At 43.4% G+C, this 20,727-nt stretch overlaps 2 protein-coding genes across 2 annotated transcripts in view; both read left to right on the top strand.

Moving 5' to 3' along the window:
- LOC306933915 (bile salt-activated lipase-like) overlaps positions 1-1,181 on the top strand; it is a 10,100-nt gene extending 8,919 nt beyond the window's left edge. Inside the window, exons 11-12 of the mRNA XM_079516283.1 lie at positions 399-509; positions 734-1,181. Of these exons, the coding sequence (XP_079372409.1) occupies positions 399-509; positions 734-800 (178 nt within the window). The 3' untranslated portion in view covers positions 801-1,181. The remainder of the gene's footprint in view (positions 1-398; positions 510-733) is intronic.
- A 619-nt stretch (positions 1,182-1,800) lies between these two features.
- On the top strand, positions 1,801-10,965 carry dok2 (docking protein 2). Its single transcript, XM_079515740.1, has 8 exons — positions 1,801-2,121; positions 2,294-2,431; positions 4,269-4,436; positions 6,436-6,544; positions 8,147-8,325; positions 8,751-8,960; positions 9,637-9,750; positions 10,218-10,965. The coding sequence occupies exons 1-8, from the start codon at positions 2,062-2,064 to the stop codon at positions 10,959-10,961; spliced, it is 1,722 nt and encodes a 573-aa protein (XP_079371866.1). The 5' UTR covers positions 1,801-2,061; the 3' UTR covers positions 10,962-10,965.
- The last annotated feature ends 9,762 nt before the right edge of the window (positions 10,966-20,727 follow it).

Genomic DNA, 20,727 nt, shown 5'->3' on the forward strand with positions numbered 1-20,727 from the left:
CTGATAATTGATCAGATTCTGGGTCTGATTCACTCCTTCCAACAACTGCGAGAGTGTTCCTCGAGGCTGGTCTGAACAGATCAGCTGCCCAATTTATCCTGTAGTGTTGTTTGTTGATGTCTGATGTCTTTAAACAAACAAAAATTTAAATATAATCATGGACTTCTTATTTAAGAAACATTTAACAGCCACTCAAACACGGAGTGTTCAGAATATAATAGTGTGTGTGTGTGTGTGTGTGTGTGTGTGTGTGTGTGTGTGTGTGTGTGTGTGTGTGTGTGTGTGTGTGTGTGTGTGTGTGTGTGTGTGTGTGTGTGTGTGTGTGTGTGTGTGTGTGTGTGTGTGTCTGTGCGCGCGTGCGTAATGCGTGTGTGTGTGTGTGTGTTTGCTTTGTGCAGAGATCCTAGCGGAGGAAACAGTAAGGTTCCCGCGCCTTGGCCTGCATTCACAACCAAAAACCCCCCACATCTCATCATCAACAGCAAGATGTCCAAGGCGAACTCTGTCGGGTAACACTTTGTTTGAACCAACTTTGTGAACCCATCAGTTGGGTTAATTAATGACATGTCTCTCTGTCAATCATGGACAATCTCTGTCCACCAGCAGGACATTTAGACAGGCGTATAGACCAATATGTTCCATACAGTATATGTCAAACCCACATATTCATCTATTTCAACATTGGATTGATATTTCTGCTTTCATACAGTATATCATCTGTAATCTTCCACAGGAACGACCTGAGAGCAGAGTATGTTCGCTACTGGACGACCACCTATAACGCTCTGCCCACTGTCTAACAACGTGGCGACAACATGACAACAACACCAATCTCCATACAACAACAACAACAACAACAACAGCCTTAGAGGGTGTCTTTAAACCAGTGGTTCGTAAAACCCATTAAGACCTCAAGGTCGATACTAAAGTTCTCACACTCAAAAATAGCAGATGTGCAAGCTTGTATATCTTACAACGCAACAATCTAAAATGACACAGATGCTTTCCTGGTTTCAATGGGTTAAGCCCTTTTTCATTACAAGGATCCCCTGTTTAGTATATGGATTAGGCCATGGACCGCCACCCCTTAACTCAGTTACTAATCATTTAGCTGGGGACCCCCTGGAACCCCCTCAAGGACCCCCAGGGCGTCAGAACCACTGCTTTAAACAGCAGCTGAAAGGAACACATTCGCTCTGTTCTGCCGTATTCTATTCCAACCTGTTCTACTGATGTGGTCATAATGGAGTCCAAAAACAGACAAAAACCACATGGAATCAGGATTCTCCAACAACAGAACCACTATTGAATGTGTTATATGTCTATTAAACATTATAGATGTATATTTGACTGGATGCTTCATTTCTAAGTCTGGTCCACGCACACATGACCATGTGGATATTGAACAGTGTTTCAGTATCTCTCAAACACACACACATACACACGTACACACATATACACACATACACACATACACACACACACACACACACACACACACACACACACACACACACACACACACACACACACACACACACACACACACACACACACACACACACACACACACACACACACACATGAGCATGCACACGAGCACACACACACACACACACACACACACACACACACACACACACAGAGTTGCAAAAGCGTGAAAAGGCAGGAAGTTGCTATGTCAGTGTCAACTGTCTGTATATGTGTGACGACTGAGAGAGAGAGAGAGAGAGAGAGAGAGAGAGAGAGAGAGAGAGAGAGAGACAGAGACAGAGACAGAGACAGAGACAAAGAGGATAAGAGAGTGCACAAGTAATGGAGTAGAGCGGTCTGAGGACCAAATGCTTGTGTTTTACATTATATTGAAAAAGAGAGAAAAGAGAATTAGAGACAGGAGAGAGGAGAAGAGAGGAGAGGAGAAGAGAAGAGGAAGTATAGATAGTGTTAAAACTCGAGGGTTGAAACACCACCGAAAAGCCAAGATCCTGAACTAGAGCAAGAGAGAAGAGAAGGCCAAGGAGGAGAGGCAAGGAGAAGAGAGGAGGATAGTGTTGTGTGGTCATGGGGGAGGACATCAGGAAACAAGGGATATTGTTCCTTCAACAACAACGCTTTGGAAAGGTATACCAACCAACCACCACTACTAATCTATTTATTTCATATTCATATAACTATCTATCCATCTCTGTGTACAAATCATTTACAGTGTGCATGTGATGTGTGTGTGCGTAAATGCGTCTGTGCATGTGTGCGTGTGTATGTGTGTGTGTGTGTGTGTGTGTATGCTGTGTAGAAGTGGAAACGCGTGTGGTGCGTGTTGTATAGAGAGAGTGTGTGTTCCATTTCTCGTCTGGAGTATTTCGAGTATAAAGATGGAGGAACAACGGAGAAGAATGATAAAACTCTCCGCAAACAACAGGAGCACAAGAAGGTACGTTCCACTGGCTTCTATATTCGACTGTGTTCTATTCTACTGTCCTCTGCTGCGTGCACAATACTTCATTCTTCTGTTCCAGTGACTCAACATTTTTAATGTCAAGGTTCCCCCGAATGATATGCATATTAGGCCACAATCTACACTGGGGGACCACAATCTACACTGTAATATATACATGTTATTTTAACTCTGAGGATGTACAATAATTGGAACCAAATGGACCTGTATTTGTGCCATTTGCTTCCATTACATTCTCAGTGTTACAGACACATGGTTCCATGTGAACTCCTGTTGGTAACCATGATGTTGGGAACCAGGCAGTTCCATGTTATGTTCTCTCTTCTAACGGGTTATAGATTCAAAATTCAATACTTTATTACCATTTCTGTGCTCGGGATAGACAAAACAATAAATCAGGTGCATAAAAAAGACCCATTTAAAAAATAATCGATTCAGCAATGCATCGCGATTCGACTGTGCAGCAATGCAATGCAGCAGTGTGACATAATCAAAGCCTAAATATAATTATAATATATAATTTTAATATACTTATAATACTGAATATAATGTTATATATAATATAATTCTAAATCAAATATGTTGTTCAGTATATATCTGACTGCTTGTATTGACGGATGAAAAAATGTGCCATGTTGTGCAGTAGAAAAGTGTGATGCATTGCAATGCACCGTAGAATGGAATCGTTACTTGGTGAATGGTAATCGAATTGAATTGTGAGGGCAGTGCCAATGCACACCTCTATAGGACACGGTTAAATTCATGTCCAGAGCCGATGATGAGGAGTTAAGGGCTCTCACTGCTACAGAATATCTGCAGTTACGGAAACAAATAGTTCTGGTCTTAACCACTCTGTTCTACTGTGTGTCAATTGTCAAATACCGGTAGCTAAAATTAACCCTATGGTTCATGTGGTAATATACTTTGTAACCTAATTCCGGAAGGAGGCATTCATGAGAGTTTCTGATTATTTTCATACCTATTCTTAGGGTTTTTGTGGTTATGCTATGCAAATCCTGACCAATGACTGTTGACGATGCTTTAACTACCTTGTTAGGCTTCTTCCTGTCACAGGCTGAACAGTTTCCATACCACACTGTGATATAGAGAATGTGAGAACACACTCTATTATAAGCCCCATGTGTGGCCTCACCCATGGCTGGGGTCGTAGAGGGGGTTCCAATTAGAGACTGACACGGGAGTGGATTTTCACTCCTGTCCTGTCCCACTCCCACAGAAAAAATCCTGTCCTGTCCCAATCCTGTAGAATGACTCCTGATCCCATCCCGCTCCCACTCGAAATTACTCCCGCTCCCATCCCGCTCCTGTTTTTTTAGTTAGTCATTAGGCAATTGATCGATCGATCCATCTATCTATCTATCTATCTATCTAGGCCTATCTATCTATCACTTCTGGCTTCTCAAGACAGATATCCTACCAATAAAATTAAAATAAATAAAGTGTTGGATTTAACTTTGACTACCAAATACAGTTCCGACACTTAATTTAAGTCCTATGACACTGTTTTTCCCTGAACAGAACTTAAAGCTTAACAGTTAACAAGTGCTTTGTCAATTAAGATAAAAAAACCCTCAGTGTTAATTTAACTCTATATGAATATTTATTCAGTGTACAAGTCTATGTGTATGGCAGTGGTTCCCACTCCAATCTCATTAGTTCACAATGCCTTTATAACACAAATCTTCTCTTATGGGGGCCAATGCATCAATTTGTAGGTATTTGACACGTGAAAAAGTTTGAGAACCATGCACCTGGTGATCCATCTGTCTGTCTGTCTGTACCTGTCTCCCAGGTGATCCGTCTGTCCGACTGTATCCGCGTGTCGGAGGTCGAGATGGACGGCTGTCCCAAAGACACTGGACCGTTCCTCGTAGAGACGACAGAGAAACTGTATGTGTTTGCCTCAGACAGAGCACACCTGGACGACTGGACTCACAAACTCTGTGAGATTGCCTTCCCTGTAAGTACACACACCTCACATACACATGCACAGACACAAACACATGCACGCACACACCACACACACGCACACATCAGCATTCCCTGTATGCACATTCCGGTACAGAATCTTTTTATTTGAGTTGACTCAGCTCTACATGTGTGTAAATAAATACAGATGGGTGCATGGCAAATAAAAGGAAAATAACATGATGCAGCCATTTGGTCAAAGTGTTCTTGAGCAAAGAGTCTTTGAACTGAGTGATTGTATGAGTGAATGAGTGAACGCACATTGTAAAGCGCCTTGGATAAAGGCATTGTAAAGCGTTGGGCCACCACAAACCACCATAACAGCTTCAATGCACCTTGGCATACATACCTAAATCTCTGGAACTCTACTGGAGGAATGGGAAACATTGTAACAAAAGATGTGGCCTCATTTGGCGTTTTGACAATGGTAGTCTATTGGTGGTCTATTAAACATGAAATCTCCCATGTGTGTTCAATTGGGGTGATGTTGTTAGTTACTGCAAAGACCATAGGATAAATACCCATCAAGCCACTGTCCCGCGGCGGTTCGAGTCAGGAGAGAATGTGGGACCCAAATGCAGGATGAGGCAGAGGCAGAGCAGGTTGGTTCAGAGTCTTTATAACTCGAAAACTAAGAATTCTAACTAAAACACTGGAAGCACACTGGTGTCAAGAGATGAGACACGTAACATTTCACAACTACCGGTAACTAGAAAAGAACCCCTTTAGACTGATAACAGGGGGGTATAAATAATAGTAAATACACAAGGACACAGGTGAACTGGACTGCATCAACAGTTCAACACAGTGATTGGCTAGGAGACTAACAGGACACAGGTGGAGAAAACTAGTAATCTCAGGGAGGTGAGACAAGACAGAGAATAGTAACTACAGAGGAAACCAGGACACTATAACATCACTACAAAATAAAGGTACAGGAGTGTAAAGCAAAACCCAACAAAAGGAAACAAGGAATGCAACATTACTTCGGAATTAATGGAACAGAACTGAAAAGTAAAACACCAACCATAACTAGGAAACAACAAATACAGGAAAAACACAACAGGGAGACAGAACATGTCAGGGGTTGTGACAAACACCGTTTTCCACATCTCTGCTCTCTGTAGACCAGTATATGATTTTGTTTTTGCACCACTTTATTCTCAAATGCATACATATTTATTTGTCTTTGTAGTGAATGATGAATTGGAGCACTGCAGCCTTTCTATAACATCCATGTACTGTACAGTAGTTGTTGATTAAATGACCCTTAAGCCGCTGACAGTCTGACCATGTCCTACATTCTCAGTCACGTGAGAAAGAGTTGCTCTTCTGGGTTAGCTTACATACAGTTTGGCATGAGCACCGTGGTCATCAAATGTGCACTTTCGACCACAGTTTCAAAACCTATTTAATGTCGTTTTCCCCATAGGCAAATAAATATATGTAATTTAAATATAAATAAAAATAGTTGTCTTTGTAACTAAAGGTTCTAACCCCCCAATAATGAATCATTGTATATCATTGTAGATCCATTCCTCTTGTCATCTTGATCTAAATTAGCACCGGTCACCTGGAATTTCTCAGCATTTTTATTCTTGCCACAGATCATGATATGATGCCAATAGCTTAATTGTATCACTGTACACCTGGATGGAAGCAGATACATTTGTTTTGTTTCTCCGCTCAGTTATTCTGTTTTTTCCTTGAATTTGCCACGTGTCTGTTATCCATATCAAATATTATTTGTGTGGATCAGTCAGCCAGAGATACTATAGTCTGGTGTTAGTCTGTGATTTGTGAGTGTAATGGAGCCTGCCTCGCCTGGCTAGTCTGTGATTGAGTCATACCTCGTTGAGACACATCATAACTTCCCTAATCTCTCAAATGTGTGTGTGTGTGTGTGTGTGTGTGTGTGTGTGTGTGTGTGTGTGTGTGTGTGTGTGTGTGTGTGTGTGTGTGTGTGTGTGTGTGTGTGTGTGTGTGTACAGATGAGCTGGACAGAGGATAGGAGGAGGAGTCTGCAAAGAGGAATAACGGATGAGGAAGAGGAAGTTGAGAGAATGGAAGACAACTCATTGTATAGCGGCAGAGAGACAGGTAGGATTGCCTGTCTGTCTGTCTTCAGAGCTGTGTTCATAAACTGATGCATGTGTTTGGTCCGACGTACTGACAGTCCGACAGGCATTAGTCCGACACCCTAGCTCAAACCCGGCCTAACCTAACCCTAACCTCACAGGGAAGCCAAAGGTGAGTAACCCATGTCGGGAGCCACGGGTGAGTCTTTAATGAACCGGCCACGCATGTGTCTTAACCGGCAACGCATGTCGGGAGCCACGGGTGACGAGTCCTAGGGTGCGTTCGGAAATAGCGCACCGGAGCGCACTCGCCTATTAGTTTGCATTGCACAGTGCGCTCAGTGCACTATTTCCGAACGCGCCCTTAACCAGCCATGCATGTTGTCGGGATTTTTAGTACGTCGGACCAACGTATGCGCCTCGTTGGGGAGGCCTTTCGGCCGCGCACAGAAAAAACGGACCCAAATATTAATCGATGAATTTTGACAGTTATTTGGCCTCTAATTCAGCCTGGGAAAGGTGCGTGGCTGAATTACATAGGCCTATATAAAAACACTTTTAGAAAATATTTTTTTCCCAAAAACGGTCAGCCTGATTCGGCCTGAACCGGCCATTCGGGAGTTGTCCCATACACACACACACACACACACACACACACACACACACACACACACACACACACACACACACACACTGTACATTAGGCTATACATGTGCACACACATGCAGGCCAGGCAGGCAGGCCTGCGTCTGTGTGTGCGTACAGTAGAATGGTTGTTAGCGGTCTTGTGTAACTTACTGACCTCAGGTCAGCTGAACTGCCTGTCAGTCATCTCGTCGCCATAGTTTCAGAGCTGCTATATTTAGCAGCCTTTGTGGCTAAGTTACTCAGCTATAGCTGGTTGACACATCCTGTTTTCACACACACACACACACACACACACACACACACACACACACACACACAGCTACCAACTTGTGCGGCAGATGCCTACGTAGTGGAGAAGTGGTCGTGTGTGTTCCCGTTTTGTGGTCTCTCTCCGTGTAGCATGTTTCCCTCTCTCCTTATCTATCTATCTTAACACAACCGTTCGAGACAGATGGCCGCCCACACAAGCACACGCACACACAAACACAAACACACACAGTGCCCGACGTCATGTGAGCTGTTTTTGCAGAAGTAGTGATGACCTGCAGTGGAAACTTAAGACATTGAGTCACTTTCTTACTGTATGCTTTTGATGTTGAAATGTGAGTTTGATGGTCAAACTTCTTTCTTTAGGATTACTATTGTGCTTTACATTAGCATTACTGAGTTTAGTTAGTTTATTCTGGTCATTATTATTTTCTTTACAAAGATGATTGTCCATAAAATAATCAATTCATGTATATTTTTTAAATGTTCTTTAAAAGAAAAAACACACCCAGTGTGAAGTATAAGTAATTTGACTACTACCTTATGTTCCTCATTGAATGGATTATTCATGATTCTAGCAAACATTACATAAACGTTTAAATATCAACTCAATTGTTGAGTTGTCCTGACTGAAATTTAAATTTCAGCAACTCAATCCCTCTCCCTCTCTCTCTCTCTCTCTGTGTCTGCGTGCGTGTGTGCGCACAGTGCTGGTGCGTGACTTCAGAGTGAGCATGAGGAGGAGCGAGGCGGCAGACAGGTGTCGGCTGAGAGGAGCGTTCGTACTGAGGGCCGACGTGGACAGCCTGCTGCTGCTGGACAGCAAGACGTCCCAGGTCCTCTACAGCTGGCCCTACCGCTACCTGAGACGCTTCGGACGGGACAAGGTACCGGACCGGGTCACATGCTTCCATTTCCTATGCTGTCGGGTCGGGTGGAAGAAGTATACTCGCATGTTTTACTTATATCAATACTGTAATGTAATGTGGATATACTCTGTTACAAGTAGGAGTTACTTGAGTAAAAGTACAAAAGTATCAGCATTAAAATATACTTAAATTAATATCAATCACACATTGAGTTCATTAAGAGGATATTTTCTAATGCTGGTCTCGTCACGAGTTGACTCTCATACACTAGCTAATTACATGAAGTTACACGTTCTCCTCTCCTGAGCCCTTCTTATGACCCCATTATAAATCCCTTATATCCCTTTTCCCCTGACCTGTGTGTGTGTGTGTGTGTGTGTGTGTGTGTGTGTGTGTGTGTGTGTGTGTGTGTGTGTGTGTGTGTGTGTGTGTGTGGCCTCCAGGTAACCTTCTCCTTCGAGGCGGGTCGGCGATGTGACAGCGGAGAGGGCAGCTTTGAGTTTGACACCAAGCAGGGGAACATGGTGTTCCAGGCTGTGGAGGCAGCCATCAGCCTGCAGCGCTCCGCCCTGCCCTCCCAACAGGACGGGACCTACCGCCACCGCACTACGTCTGGAGCGGCGGAACTACGTCTGCCCTACTCACCTATGCAGGTACGCCGGTCACTCATTTTAAATATTAAATATGATATACTGTACCTGTGGGCCATGAGGATACTATAAGTGGGAATGGTGAAATGAATGGTAACTTAAAGTACTAGGTTAGTTCCATTGATCCAAGTCAGAACACAATCAATTGATTGATCATTAAAATATGCTCTGAAAATGCAACCCTCTGACTACATACAACGCAGCGCAGCGCAGCACACGACACGACACGACACGCCACGACACATCTATTGATAAAATAAGGTGGTCAGTGGGTCTGTCTACCCACGAGACTATAGGAGGAATGAATCTGGTCGTGTCAGGAAAGGTAAAGCGATCTATTCTATTTAGTTTGACTCAGTGTCCTACATATTTATGCACAATTTCAAATCACGTGCAGCACACTCGTCGATATGCAAGGCCATCGGTTGCTCGGCATGGGCACTCGTTTGCCTGCCGGCTCGCTCAGGTGCGCCTCACAAGCCTCAAGGCCTGGCTGTCAGCGCAAGTACCTTGGTTTCAAGTGATGTAAAAAGTGAAACAAAATGAGTGCTCCTTCTCCATCCAATCTATGCTTTTTTTGTATTAACAAGTCCCATTTTTCCACATCTACCATGATCATAGCATAACTTGCATGTTTTGAGAGCAGAAATAAGCGGTGGGTTTGTTTTATATCTCTCAGGATGATGACATGGTGTACAGTCTGGTGAACAACATTCCAAGTCCGAGTCAGACTCAGAGACAGAGTCTGAACCTAGAGACCTCGCCTAGACAACACAAGCGCCCCTCTCAGCTGGTAGGTACCACACAGAGGCATAGGTACAACATCAACAACATGTTTTTCCCTTTTATATACTTTTTTAAAAAACTGTATATATGATGATTTCTTTTTTTGCATAGAAGTGTATATTTGTACGTCTTTAAATGTTCTGATGAATTGAAAATGGAGGACCCTGACGTAAACAAGTCTTTTCTGGTTTTATCCTCATAGCAGTTTTTGTATTGACCTGTACTTTCTTTGAACTGTATCCATTCTGAAAACTGTGAATAACATTTTCAATCAACCACTCAATCACAAACCCCAAACTCAGCTCGTAGATACCACACAACAAAACAAACACATCTTTCAGCTGGTATAGCAACATCAACAACACAAACCCCTAACTCAGTGTACAAAACAGTCTGTATTAATTAAGGACTATTCTATTATTATTCTCTCTCCTCCTTGTCCCACCCGCATCCTCTCCTCTCCCTCTCCTCTAGTCCCCTCCGGTCGACAAGGTGTTGACGGGAGTGAAGAGTTTGACGCTGGACACCAGAGGAGCCATGATGGGCAGGAAGACTCAAGTGAAGCCCATTTCCAGCTGTCCGCTGCCTCACAGCAGCCCGGACCAGGACCCAGAGCATGTCGCCCACCAGGAGCAGGACGCGGAGGCCTACTCCGAGATCACCCTGCCCGGACAACATCCAGCGAGAGACAAGAGAGATGGAAGAGAGAAACACACGAGAGGACATAGAGTCGCCGACTCAGAGTACTCCCTCCCCTTTGACACCATCGCCAACAACGTCATGGAGATTTTCAATTCCCACCACGCCATCGGGCTGAGCCTGAGAGAGCCGGAGGGGCCGGAGGCGGGTGACCCGGAGGGCGACCCGCTTTACGACAGTATCGATGAATCGCAGGTCAAAGTGGCCTTCAGGGGCGTGGCCGAGCTGCCCAGGAAGGTGGAGCACATCTATGACGAGCCCGAGGGCTGCGCCGTCGCCGTGCCGAATCTGCAAGCTACCGCCGGCGCCCTCTACGACGACCCCGAGGAGGTGAGAGGCAACGCCTGGAGGAGCATGGGTTCTGATGTTGACGCTAACGGTCAGGAGTACCCGTACGACCCCAGGGTGAATGACTATGCCGTACCCAAGCGCCCACAGAGGGCGTTTCCTGCCGCCGAAGAGCGGGAAGCGGACTCACCGTACGACAATGTGATGGTGAAAGAAAGAGAGAACAGATGAGATGAGATGACGCGCGCGCGCGCACACACACACACACACACACACACACACACACACACACACACACACACACACACACACACACACACACACACACACACACACACACACACACACACACACACACACACACACACACACACACACACACACACACACACACACACACACACACACACACTCTAGTGCACTGCAATACTTTTTCCTTTCCGTGGAAATAGCATCAAACACCCTCAGGATCTTCAGCTATTTGATAGTCATTTTCACAGACATACAATGTCTGAATAGCACAAAATGTTGACTTGATCTAGAACATTGACTGGAACAGGAAGTGGCCTGTCAGAGGAGTGGATGTTGCATCATGTTTGTGGTAAAAGCAACTCAGGGCAAGTCCTTTCTCTCCTGCAATATAGCATCATGTCCAGGAGATGGCAGTGATAGGCTGTGTTTTAATAAAGAGCAGATACACTCAAAAGACACTTTTCCAAATATAAGGTACATAATATATAATATATATGTTTGTGTTGTTTTGGACTAGACTTTGTATATTTTGAAACAGAACAGCCATGTTAAACAGGCAACAGTCAAATATCAAACTAAATCATCCAGAATGAAGCCTGTCTTTGTAGGAAATGATTGAATAATGAATCGCTAATTTCAATCTTCTAACTGCTGTACAGAACCTGGAAATTAGAAATAAAACGAGAAATGTTTCTGTTGGGTTCGCTGTTGGACTATTACTGTTCACTGTGCTTGAGGTACTAACCGTACCCTATATACTAATACTGATAATGATGATGAAAAACGCTTCTAAAGAGAGATTACAATGCACTTTCCAATTCAAAACGACACACACACACACACACACACACACACACACACACACACACTATCAACCACATTGTTGCATCCACACAAGATGCTAATATTGACAGATAGCCAAGAGTTTTCACGTAATGGTGGTAAAAGAATCACACCCGTGTGAAGTGAGGGGCACTCTTATCGTACACGTATATCATCATGACACATACGTATATGTAAATTCTCCATTCATTGTCAATGGGAATTTGATCATCCCTATGTTCCCTGTGTTCAACAGGGGTTAAGCGTTAGGGTTATAGGGGAACATTAAACAAACGCTGCATGGGAAACATGCTAGCTATATAGTTGCAATATAGGCTCTATCGATGCACATGAGCAATTTTGGAAATAACTATTCCTACTTCTGGGCCTCTATCAAGTAGCTGCACAGGCAAATGCATTATAAATGAATTATCATCCTCCGATATGAATTATAAATTGTATTGTACTGTGATACTCATAACATGTGCAAAATGAAATGAAGGTGTTAGCGATGATACTAATTAACTGTTCCATTCCGTGTAGAGTGGTTCTCAAACTTTTTTAGAAGTCCCCCCCCCCCCCCCCCCCCCCCCATAACAGGTATTGGACAGGTGAGAACTAGCACTCGTGATCACAATGAGATTGTGACGTCCATGTCAAATAAATAAACATAACTGAGTTACACACCCATATGGGGCCATTTGGAACCCACTCTAGGACACTTTGAGACCCACTGGTGTAGCAGAGTGTTTCCAGTGAGACAACATACACAATAGCAGCATCCTGACTCTGTTTGACCATGCGTGCATATAGACTAGAGCCTATTCAGTCCAGTGTTGTTGTTTCAGTTGCTGCTGCTCCCCCAAGAGGTACATTTGTTTGTGGAAGTTGGTGTTCTGTTCCCCAAACAGTGAGTTGTTTCACAGGGGTCTGCTATAACCTCGGAAGACCTTGCGCCTACTACATGTACAGTTGGGTGCCACCGATATTGTCCCTTATCATTTGACCCATTTAGGCCTGACCTCAACATTTAAAAAAAGTTTTCTGAAATAAATATTTTCACGATTTTTCAAAAATAGCAGACCTACAAGCTCTGAGCTTGTAGATCTGCTATTTTTCAATAGCTAAATTATAACATAATGTTTAAAACACCAAAAGGGGTTCCCGCCCAAAATGGGTTAAATGTCCTTTTGCGCAGATCACGCAAACCTCAGCAAAAAGAAAAGGACAATATCGATGGCCTCCAACTGTAGATCCGAGAACAGAGAACCTCTAGCAAGTTCTCCAACATGATTAAGCAAATGTACTAAATGGCAGAAGCTTGTATATATATAGGCTACAGTATTTCCACTAAAAGTTAGGAAGTCTCAGACCACCCTCTTGTTTACTCTTGAATATGATGTCACATGCCCACATATCGGTCGGATTCGGCGGTACAACGTAGGTGTGAGAGAACTCTAGATGTGAGGGCTGCGTACGGTAGCCCGAACCTCAAGTTGGGAGAAAAGTGCAGGACTTTGGCCAATGTTACTTTACTCGAATCGTTTCCAATTTCATGATAATTGGCAGGGTCGATGTACTGTATCTGTCAAGTCTGGTGGAAATTGGAACACTCTAAAAATGATTTCAATGACTTTCCATTCACCTGCCACATTGAATTTATGACCAAGATATATACAAGTCAGCAGCTCTGTTAACATAGTGAATCTAAATGACATTACATTAAGTGTTTGTGTGTATGTATGTGTGCGTGCGTGCATGCGTGTGTGCGTGTGTTATAACTCTACCTCATCCATCTTCATCTGTTCGTCTTCTGGAAAATCAGTTCTCATGAGCAGCTTGTAGAGTCCTGGACCTGGCTCAGTAAACAGAGATGCAGAGCTTAACATGTGTTTTAAGCTTTTCCAGATCGTGGCACCATGCATGTACTAATGAAGATAACTCACCTGCAGCTCAAACATATCCTCTCAACAACGAAAGCATCTCTGAAAACAGAATTGTTCTGTTTCTGGTTTCTGTATACAGCTGATACTCATTGACGCTTGTTGTCAAGGAATCAAATTAAATCAAACGTTAGGCCTATTTCTAAATCTATTTCCAAGGCTGACCAAAGTGCTGAACAAGGTCAAAACAAATATAAAACATTGATACAAAAAAAGGCAAGAAACATGATGACAATAAAATATTAAACAAGAGCATACATTAGCACAGAACTAAATATCGGAAGACAGAGAGCTCAAGTGCAATTAAAAGCAAGGGAGAACAGATGAGTTTTGAGTAAGCACTTAAAGGGGCATTCCACTCATTTTCAACATTTTACTATGTCATTAATATACCATAGAGCTGTTGTGTGGAAATAATAAAAAAGTTCCCCCATTCTGTGTTTCCTAGAACTAGAGGTCTGAAAAAAATCATTAACATGGTGAAACACATAATTCATAATTACAGTTCTAGGAAACACAGAATGGAGGGACTTTTTTATTATTTCCACACAACAGCTCTAAGGTATATTAATGACATAGTAAAATGTTGAAAATGGGTGGTTTTCCCGTTTAAAAAAGCCCCAATCGACTGGGCAGATCTAATGGGGAAGGCAGTTTCATGTCATCATGTGTCTGCAACTATCAAAATAGGTCTTCATCTATTCTATGAATTTTAAAAAAAGTGTGCATGTGTGCACGCTCACGCATGTTGTGGCCCTCGGCTTGGCACCCTAGACATAATTTGGAAAAGGAATTAGGAAACCCGGTATTAGATTGCGTTTCTGTGTAGAGCCTCCCATACAAGATTTTTGACAAGATTTTGGAACGATTAAAAAAAAAATCTTTCCAAAATCTTGTCAAAACTTTTGTAATGTATGGGAGGTTTAGCACAGAATCTCAGCCTATGAAGTTCAAAACCCCATATCTCCCCTGGCCAGGAGGGACGACGACTCCCTCTTGACCTAATAGCAGTAGATCATGCAGGAGACCCGTGTTGAAGTCTTGAGTGTTACATTCATTGGTGCCGTGACCCAGATCCAGTTTCCCATCGGGGAGGGGTGGTGGGTGGGGGGGTGGGGGGGCTCAAAGGGGTGTGCATTTAGCAGAATAAATCATTCTACCTCAAGTACTAAAATCTCCCCTGGCCAAGGTGGGGTTTCCCTCTTGACAGTTCGGTTTCCAACATGGGAGACCCGGGTTTGATTCTCAAAGGAACCTTACGTCATGCCGTTTCCAGACTAAATAACCCAACATCACTATTAGGTTTTGATCTGCCTGGGGGGGGGGGGGGGGGGGGATTCATGCATCTGCTTTTGATATCCCCCCCTGTTCATTAATTTTTTTTAGGATGTGTTTTACCCCTGCTTCTGCTCAGACTGAATTAAATACATGCATTTCCTTTGGAAAATATATTTAGGTTTAATATTACAATGTAACAATAAAAAAGGCACTGGATTAATGAGGCCCTATGTAACCTTTTTCCTGAATAAAATGTAATTTTGGCCAATCTGTATGGTATATATAGAGTGAGTGGTCATTGATTATAGATAAATCACTGACAGGCTGACTAGGTCGCAATATACAAATTAATAATATACAAGGTCGCAAATACAAGCGGCTGAAAGTCGGAGTTTTCTCCGACGGGTGGCTGGCATCTCCCTTAGAGATAGGGTGAGAAGTTCACGCGAGAGAGACTCGGAGTAGAGTCGCTGCTTCTTCGCCTAGAAAGAACCAGCCTAGCTGGTTCGGGCATCTGGTTAGGATGCCTCTCAAGTGTCTTCCTAGGGAGGTCCTCGATGCACGTCTCGCTGGGAGGAGACACCGGGGCAGACCAAGGCGCAGATGGAGGGATTACATCGAATCACTGGCCTTGAAATGCCTCGGAATCCCCCAGGAGGGAGTTACTAATGGAAGATGGATGGATGGATGAACTCTGGGGGGGATTGTATTTTGTCTCAATTCTCTTCTATTGAGACATTTAAAATTGTGAAAATAGCTGATCTACATCGATACATATTTGATTATTTTTAGATTTTTAGATTTTTATTGTTTTTCAAAATAGTTAAACATGCCTAAAGACTTTAGGCCTAAGGGGTAAGGCAGTGGCACCGGCAAGCAAGATAGGGCCCTAAAGCTCTGTCTAGTGGTTAAGACATTTTCCAACCATTTTTTTTGTTATTTTCTTTTTAACAAATGGAACCCTTGTCACTACAGCATGTTGATCAAATGGGACAGCCCTGTGGTGGTGTCGTAAATCCACTGGGAAAGAATGTCTCCTGTAGTGTAGACGACTAGTGTTCATTCCAAACCACATCCTATAGTTTATCATTCAGTTCACTCAGTGATTTACACATTAAATGAATGTTGGAGAAAATATGTTGCACACACACACACACACACACACACACACACACACACACACACACACACACACACACACACACACACACACACACACACACACACACACACACACACACACACACACACACACACACACACACACACACACACACACACACACACACACACACACACACACACACACACACACGCACACACACACACACACGCACACACACACACACACACACACACACACACACACACACCTCTCTGTGCCACTAATGTCTTTTCAGTGAACAGGAAAATAAAGGAACCATATCCATCCAACACACAGTAGTGTGAGGCACAGTAGAGAATTGAAAACAAGTTAGCCAACTGACCTGACCTAAACTACAAATTGAGAGCTGTGTGTGTGTGTGTGTGTGTGTGTGTGTGTGTGTGTGTGTGTGTGTGTGTGTGTGTGTGTGTGTGTGTGTGTGTGCGCGCGTGTGCGTATGTGTGTGTGACAATGTCTGTGTGAGAGAGAGATCTTCAAACAAACAAGACATCTAGGGACTATAGAGAATAGCCTACAATTATGAGGATGAAAGACAGCAAAATAGATCTTGTTTAACTTCCTCCTGACAGGAATGTTGTGGTATGTCCGTGTTGTTGTATTGCATCGCTTCCAAAATCTCACAGAAATAAATCCCAAATCTCGACTAAAATATAGTGACTGTCTCTTTTGGTGTGTGTGAGTGTGTAAGTGGAAGTGTAAGTGTAAGTGTGAGTGTGAGTGTGTGTGTGTATGTGTGTGTGCCAATTTTTTTTATTGTGTACATGTTTTTGAAGAACCCCTATCCAGAGCGCGACTCCATAGTCTCTCGAGACTGACGGATGCCAATGAGTGACTAGTGAGTGAGTGTATTCTGTGTCCTACAGTCTCCAGCAGAGCTCCTTTGAGCCAACTGTTATTATAACCAGCCTGTGCGTGTGTGAAGAGAGAGAGAGAGAGACCTGTATTTTGTGGAGTTCAAATCATTAACTCAAATGTCTTTATGCTGTGTGAGAGAGTCAGCTGCACACAGAGAGAGAGAGAGAGAGAGAGAGAGAGAGAGAGAGAGAGAGAGAGAGAGGCTCAGACTGGCTCAGAACAGAGCCCAGGGGCCAGAATCAGACAGACAGACAGAGAGAGAGCCAGAGAGAGAGTCAGAGAGAGAGTCAGAGAGAGAGAGGGAGAGTAGAAAGACAGGTAACCAGACAGACAGGAAGTTATAAAAACAGACAGGATGGTAGGATGTCTGTGTTCCAGATGTTTAACAGATCGCTACCGAACAAAGACACATTCATTCAACAGCTGCTCACGTCTATTCTAGTCTACTACAGTACATTGTACAGTATAGACCTTTACCTTATCGGCTGGCTGGCCGATCAGTGCTTGCCCCTATCTACCAATAAGGACCATCAACGACTTAATGGAGACCTGGGTACCAGCCAGGTCTGTCAACCAACCTGAGCAGAGCCGATACCCTGGAGAACTACCAAGATAAAATGTGGTTCAACGTGGAATAATCTAGTCCAATGTTTCCCAAACAGTGGGTCGGAACCCATTAAGTTCGACCAATAAAAATTGGTCCGTGACCCATACATTTTGTGGACCAATTGTTATGGGACTCAAGTGAAAACCCCATTTTCTTTTCCTATATACTAGAAGAAGAAGAAGAAAGAAGAAAAAAAATTGTCAAAGAAAGAAGCAAACATTTTGGTAATAGCCACACAACGCCTCACAAGCACGTCGTGAGCTTGTAGATCTGCCATTTCACAATATTTTGTGTAACCGAGTCAAACAAAATTGAATGCCTCAACTCCTCATTCAGAGTGCTTTAGTGGGGGGTCCCCAGTTCAAATGAGTATTTTGGGGGGTCCCCAGTTCAAATCTGATTTATTTTGGGGGGTCCCCAGTTCAAATCTGATTATTTTGGGGGGTCCCCAGTTCAAGTATGATTATTTTGGGGGGTCCCCAGTTCAAGTATGATTATTTTGGGGGGTCCCCAGTTCAAGTATGATTATTCTTAGGGGGGGGGGGGTTAAGAAGCACTGCATGGTCTAGGGGCAGAAGAGCACAACACGAAACAAGAGAAGGTATTAAATGCAAGAAAAGGTGTCCTGCCATTTACTGCTATGCACCGTGAAGTTATTTACAAGCTTGACACCATAGGGGTGAACCCAGGCCAAAATAATAAACAAACCCAAACTATGATAACCCCTTCCTAACCCCTGCCTGAAAACAAAAACAAACACCCGTCCTAACCCCACTAAACTAAACAAAAACAAGAGAGAACAATTCCACACAGAGTTTGGTGATTCATCCCTACTGCCCCGTGCTTTTTTCCTCTTTTTTTTCTTTACAAAATGGAATGTGCTTCATATACAGAAAGGGGTATTGGGGTAAAACGGTAGGTCTAATCCAGTGGTTCCAGTTAACCTGCCAGCCGGGCCCACTGTTTCATGTGTTTTCATTGTGATAAACTAACATGCTCTGGAAATGCACGCGGCCCCACCCATCTGTCCACTTAACACGTGGGAAGGGTGGGCCGTGGGCCGTGAACATTCTTCATGTGAGCCCCCACTGGTCTAATCAGTCTTAGCTCCTGGCAAACGTACCTACCTACAGTAAACAAAACACAAAAGGGTCTTAAACCTCATCGAATTACACACACAAATCCTAGAAGATAATAACAAAGCCAACTCTGTCGCTGGACCACTGAACGATGTCTCTGTCGCTGGACAACTGACCGATGTCTCTGTCGCTGTACAACTGACCGATGTCTCTGTCGCTGTACAACTGACCGATGTCTCTGTTGCTGGACAACTGACCGATGTATCTGTCGCTGGACAACTGACCGATGTCTCTGTCGCTGGACAACTGACCGATGTCTCTGTCGCTGGACAACTGACCGATGAGGTTTCCAGTGTGGATGGATTGACTCCGAGTCAATCCATCCACATTGGAAACGGCATCCATCAGTCGTACAATGACAGAGACATCCTCACGAAGAACACAGAGACGATACAGAAAAAACAAAAACAAAAGAAATAAAATATAAATCACAATTGGTCATAACAGTTGCATTACAGTACGTTGTTTTTGTATTACATTGCGATTGTGTGTTCAACCAGCAAAACGTCATTGTGGTAAGCCAGGTAATTTCATTAAGTTATGTTACATTTGTATTGTTGTGTTCTTTGGTGTATATAGCCAGGTCAGTAACCTGTAGATGGTCCAGGCAGTGGAACACACAGCAGACTCTCTGGTACAGAGGTCTATTATACACACACTGTCTGTTTTCTCTGCTGACCTCCTGCTGTCAGTGAGACCCCCCACGGGCACATACCCATTAAAACCATCTCAAATCAATTATATCAGCTGTCAGTAGGCCAACTACAACCTCCAGAACACACACGCGTAGGCCTACCACACGTACGTACGCACACACGCACGCACACACGCATGCACGCACACACACACACACACACTCACGTTTGCACGCATGCATACAGCCACACATGGTTGTGCGGGTGATGGACTCAGCAGAGAGATACCAATGGGATTTACAGGCAGTAAACCAGATGTGTCGTACGGACCTGTGGTTCTCCTCAAACATTTTCATGTCAAGGACCACCACATTGATTGCCTTTGACAGCGGACCGCCATCTGGAAAGATTTTGTACCAGGGAATCCCTAAAAGAGAACATTGGTCAAGATCCTTCAACTTATTTTTTAAAGTAACCGAAAAAATGAAATAGGGCTTAAGTGTTTAAACTGTTCCTCATTTTGTTGGGCACCCTGGGGGTCCAGTCCACGGACCCCACTTTGAGAGCAAAGTGGTATAAAGATCCACTGAATATTTTCACTAAATGCAGAGCACAAGAAATGTGCAAAAGCAATTGAGTAAAACTGTAACACATGCAAAGACTGAATCCACAATGTGCAGTTTCAAGTTTCAACTGAGAGAGAAAGAAAGAAAGAAAGAAAGAAAGAAAGAAAGAAAGAAATCTGTGACTGTAGATATTGATGTTTTATTATAATTAAATCATTAAATATTAATTGATTAAATTAACTATACCCTAGCCATGACCTGTGACCTTTACAAATGAAGTGGGTCTCCAGTTGGAAGTTCAAGCAGATATGTGAACTTTGTGTACAAAAAAAACAAAAAAAACATTTAAGCATATACAGTATATAGCTTGCTGCTTAGCAGAAATAAATTAAATATTCCCAGATATATTTGTGAACGGAAATGACCAAACAGATGACAGCTTTCTGTCTCAGATTTCGGGAGCTATAGTTTCAGACATACAGCATTCGGAGATTGTGGAATAGTTGGCTGGCTACACAAGACTACTCTAGTACTCTATGTTCCCTATCAAGTGCTAAGCACACAGTTCAACGTGTTTGACAATCGATATTATACTAGTTTGGAGTATAAATTAGGTTTCACAGATGCACACAATAGGAACAAGAGGTCACAGTTCAGGTCTAGACATACAGTTGGAGGCCATCGATATTGTCCTTTTCTTTTTGCTGAGTTTTGCGTGATCTGCGCAAAAGGACA

Source organism: Electrona antarctica, assembly GCF_951216825.1.
Source record: "Electrona antarctica genome assembly, chromosome: 12".
Lineage (NCBI taxonomy): Eukaryota > Metazoa > Chordata > Actinopteri > Myctophiformes > Myctophidae > Electrona > Electrona antarctica.

What these genes read in the sequence shown, in the direction of transcription:
- dok2 (XM_079515740.1), top strand. Translation starts at nt 2,062, where the DNA reads ATGGGGGAGGACATCAGGAAACAAGGGATATTGTTCCTTCAACAACAA. An exon ending in TGCCCTACTCACCTATGCAG is followed by an intron (nt 8,961 to 9,636) that starts GTACGCCGGTCA and finishes TATATCTCTCAG; the next exon opens with GATGATGACATGGTGTACAG. An exon ending in ACAAGCGCCCCTCTCAGCTG is followed by an intron (nt 9,751 to 10,217) that starts GTAGGTACCACA and finishes CCTCTCCTCTAG; the next exon opens with TCCCCTCCGGTCGACAAGGT.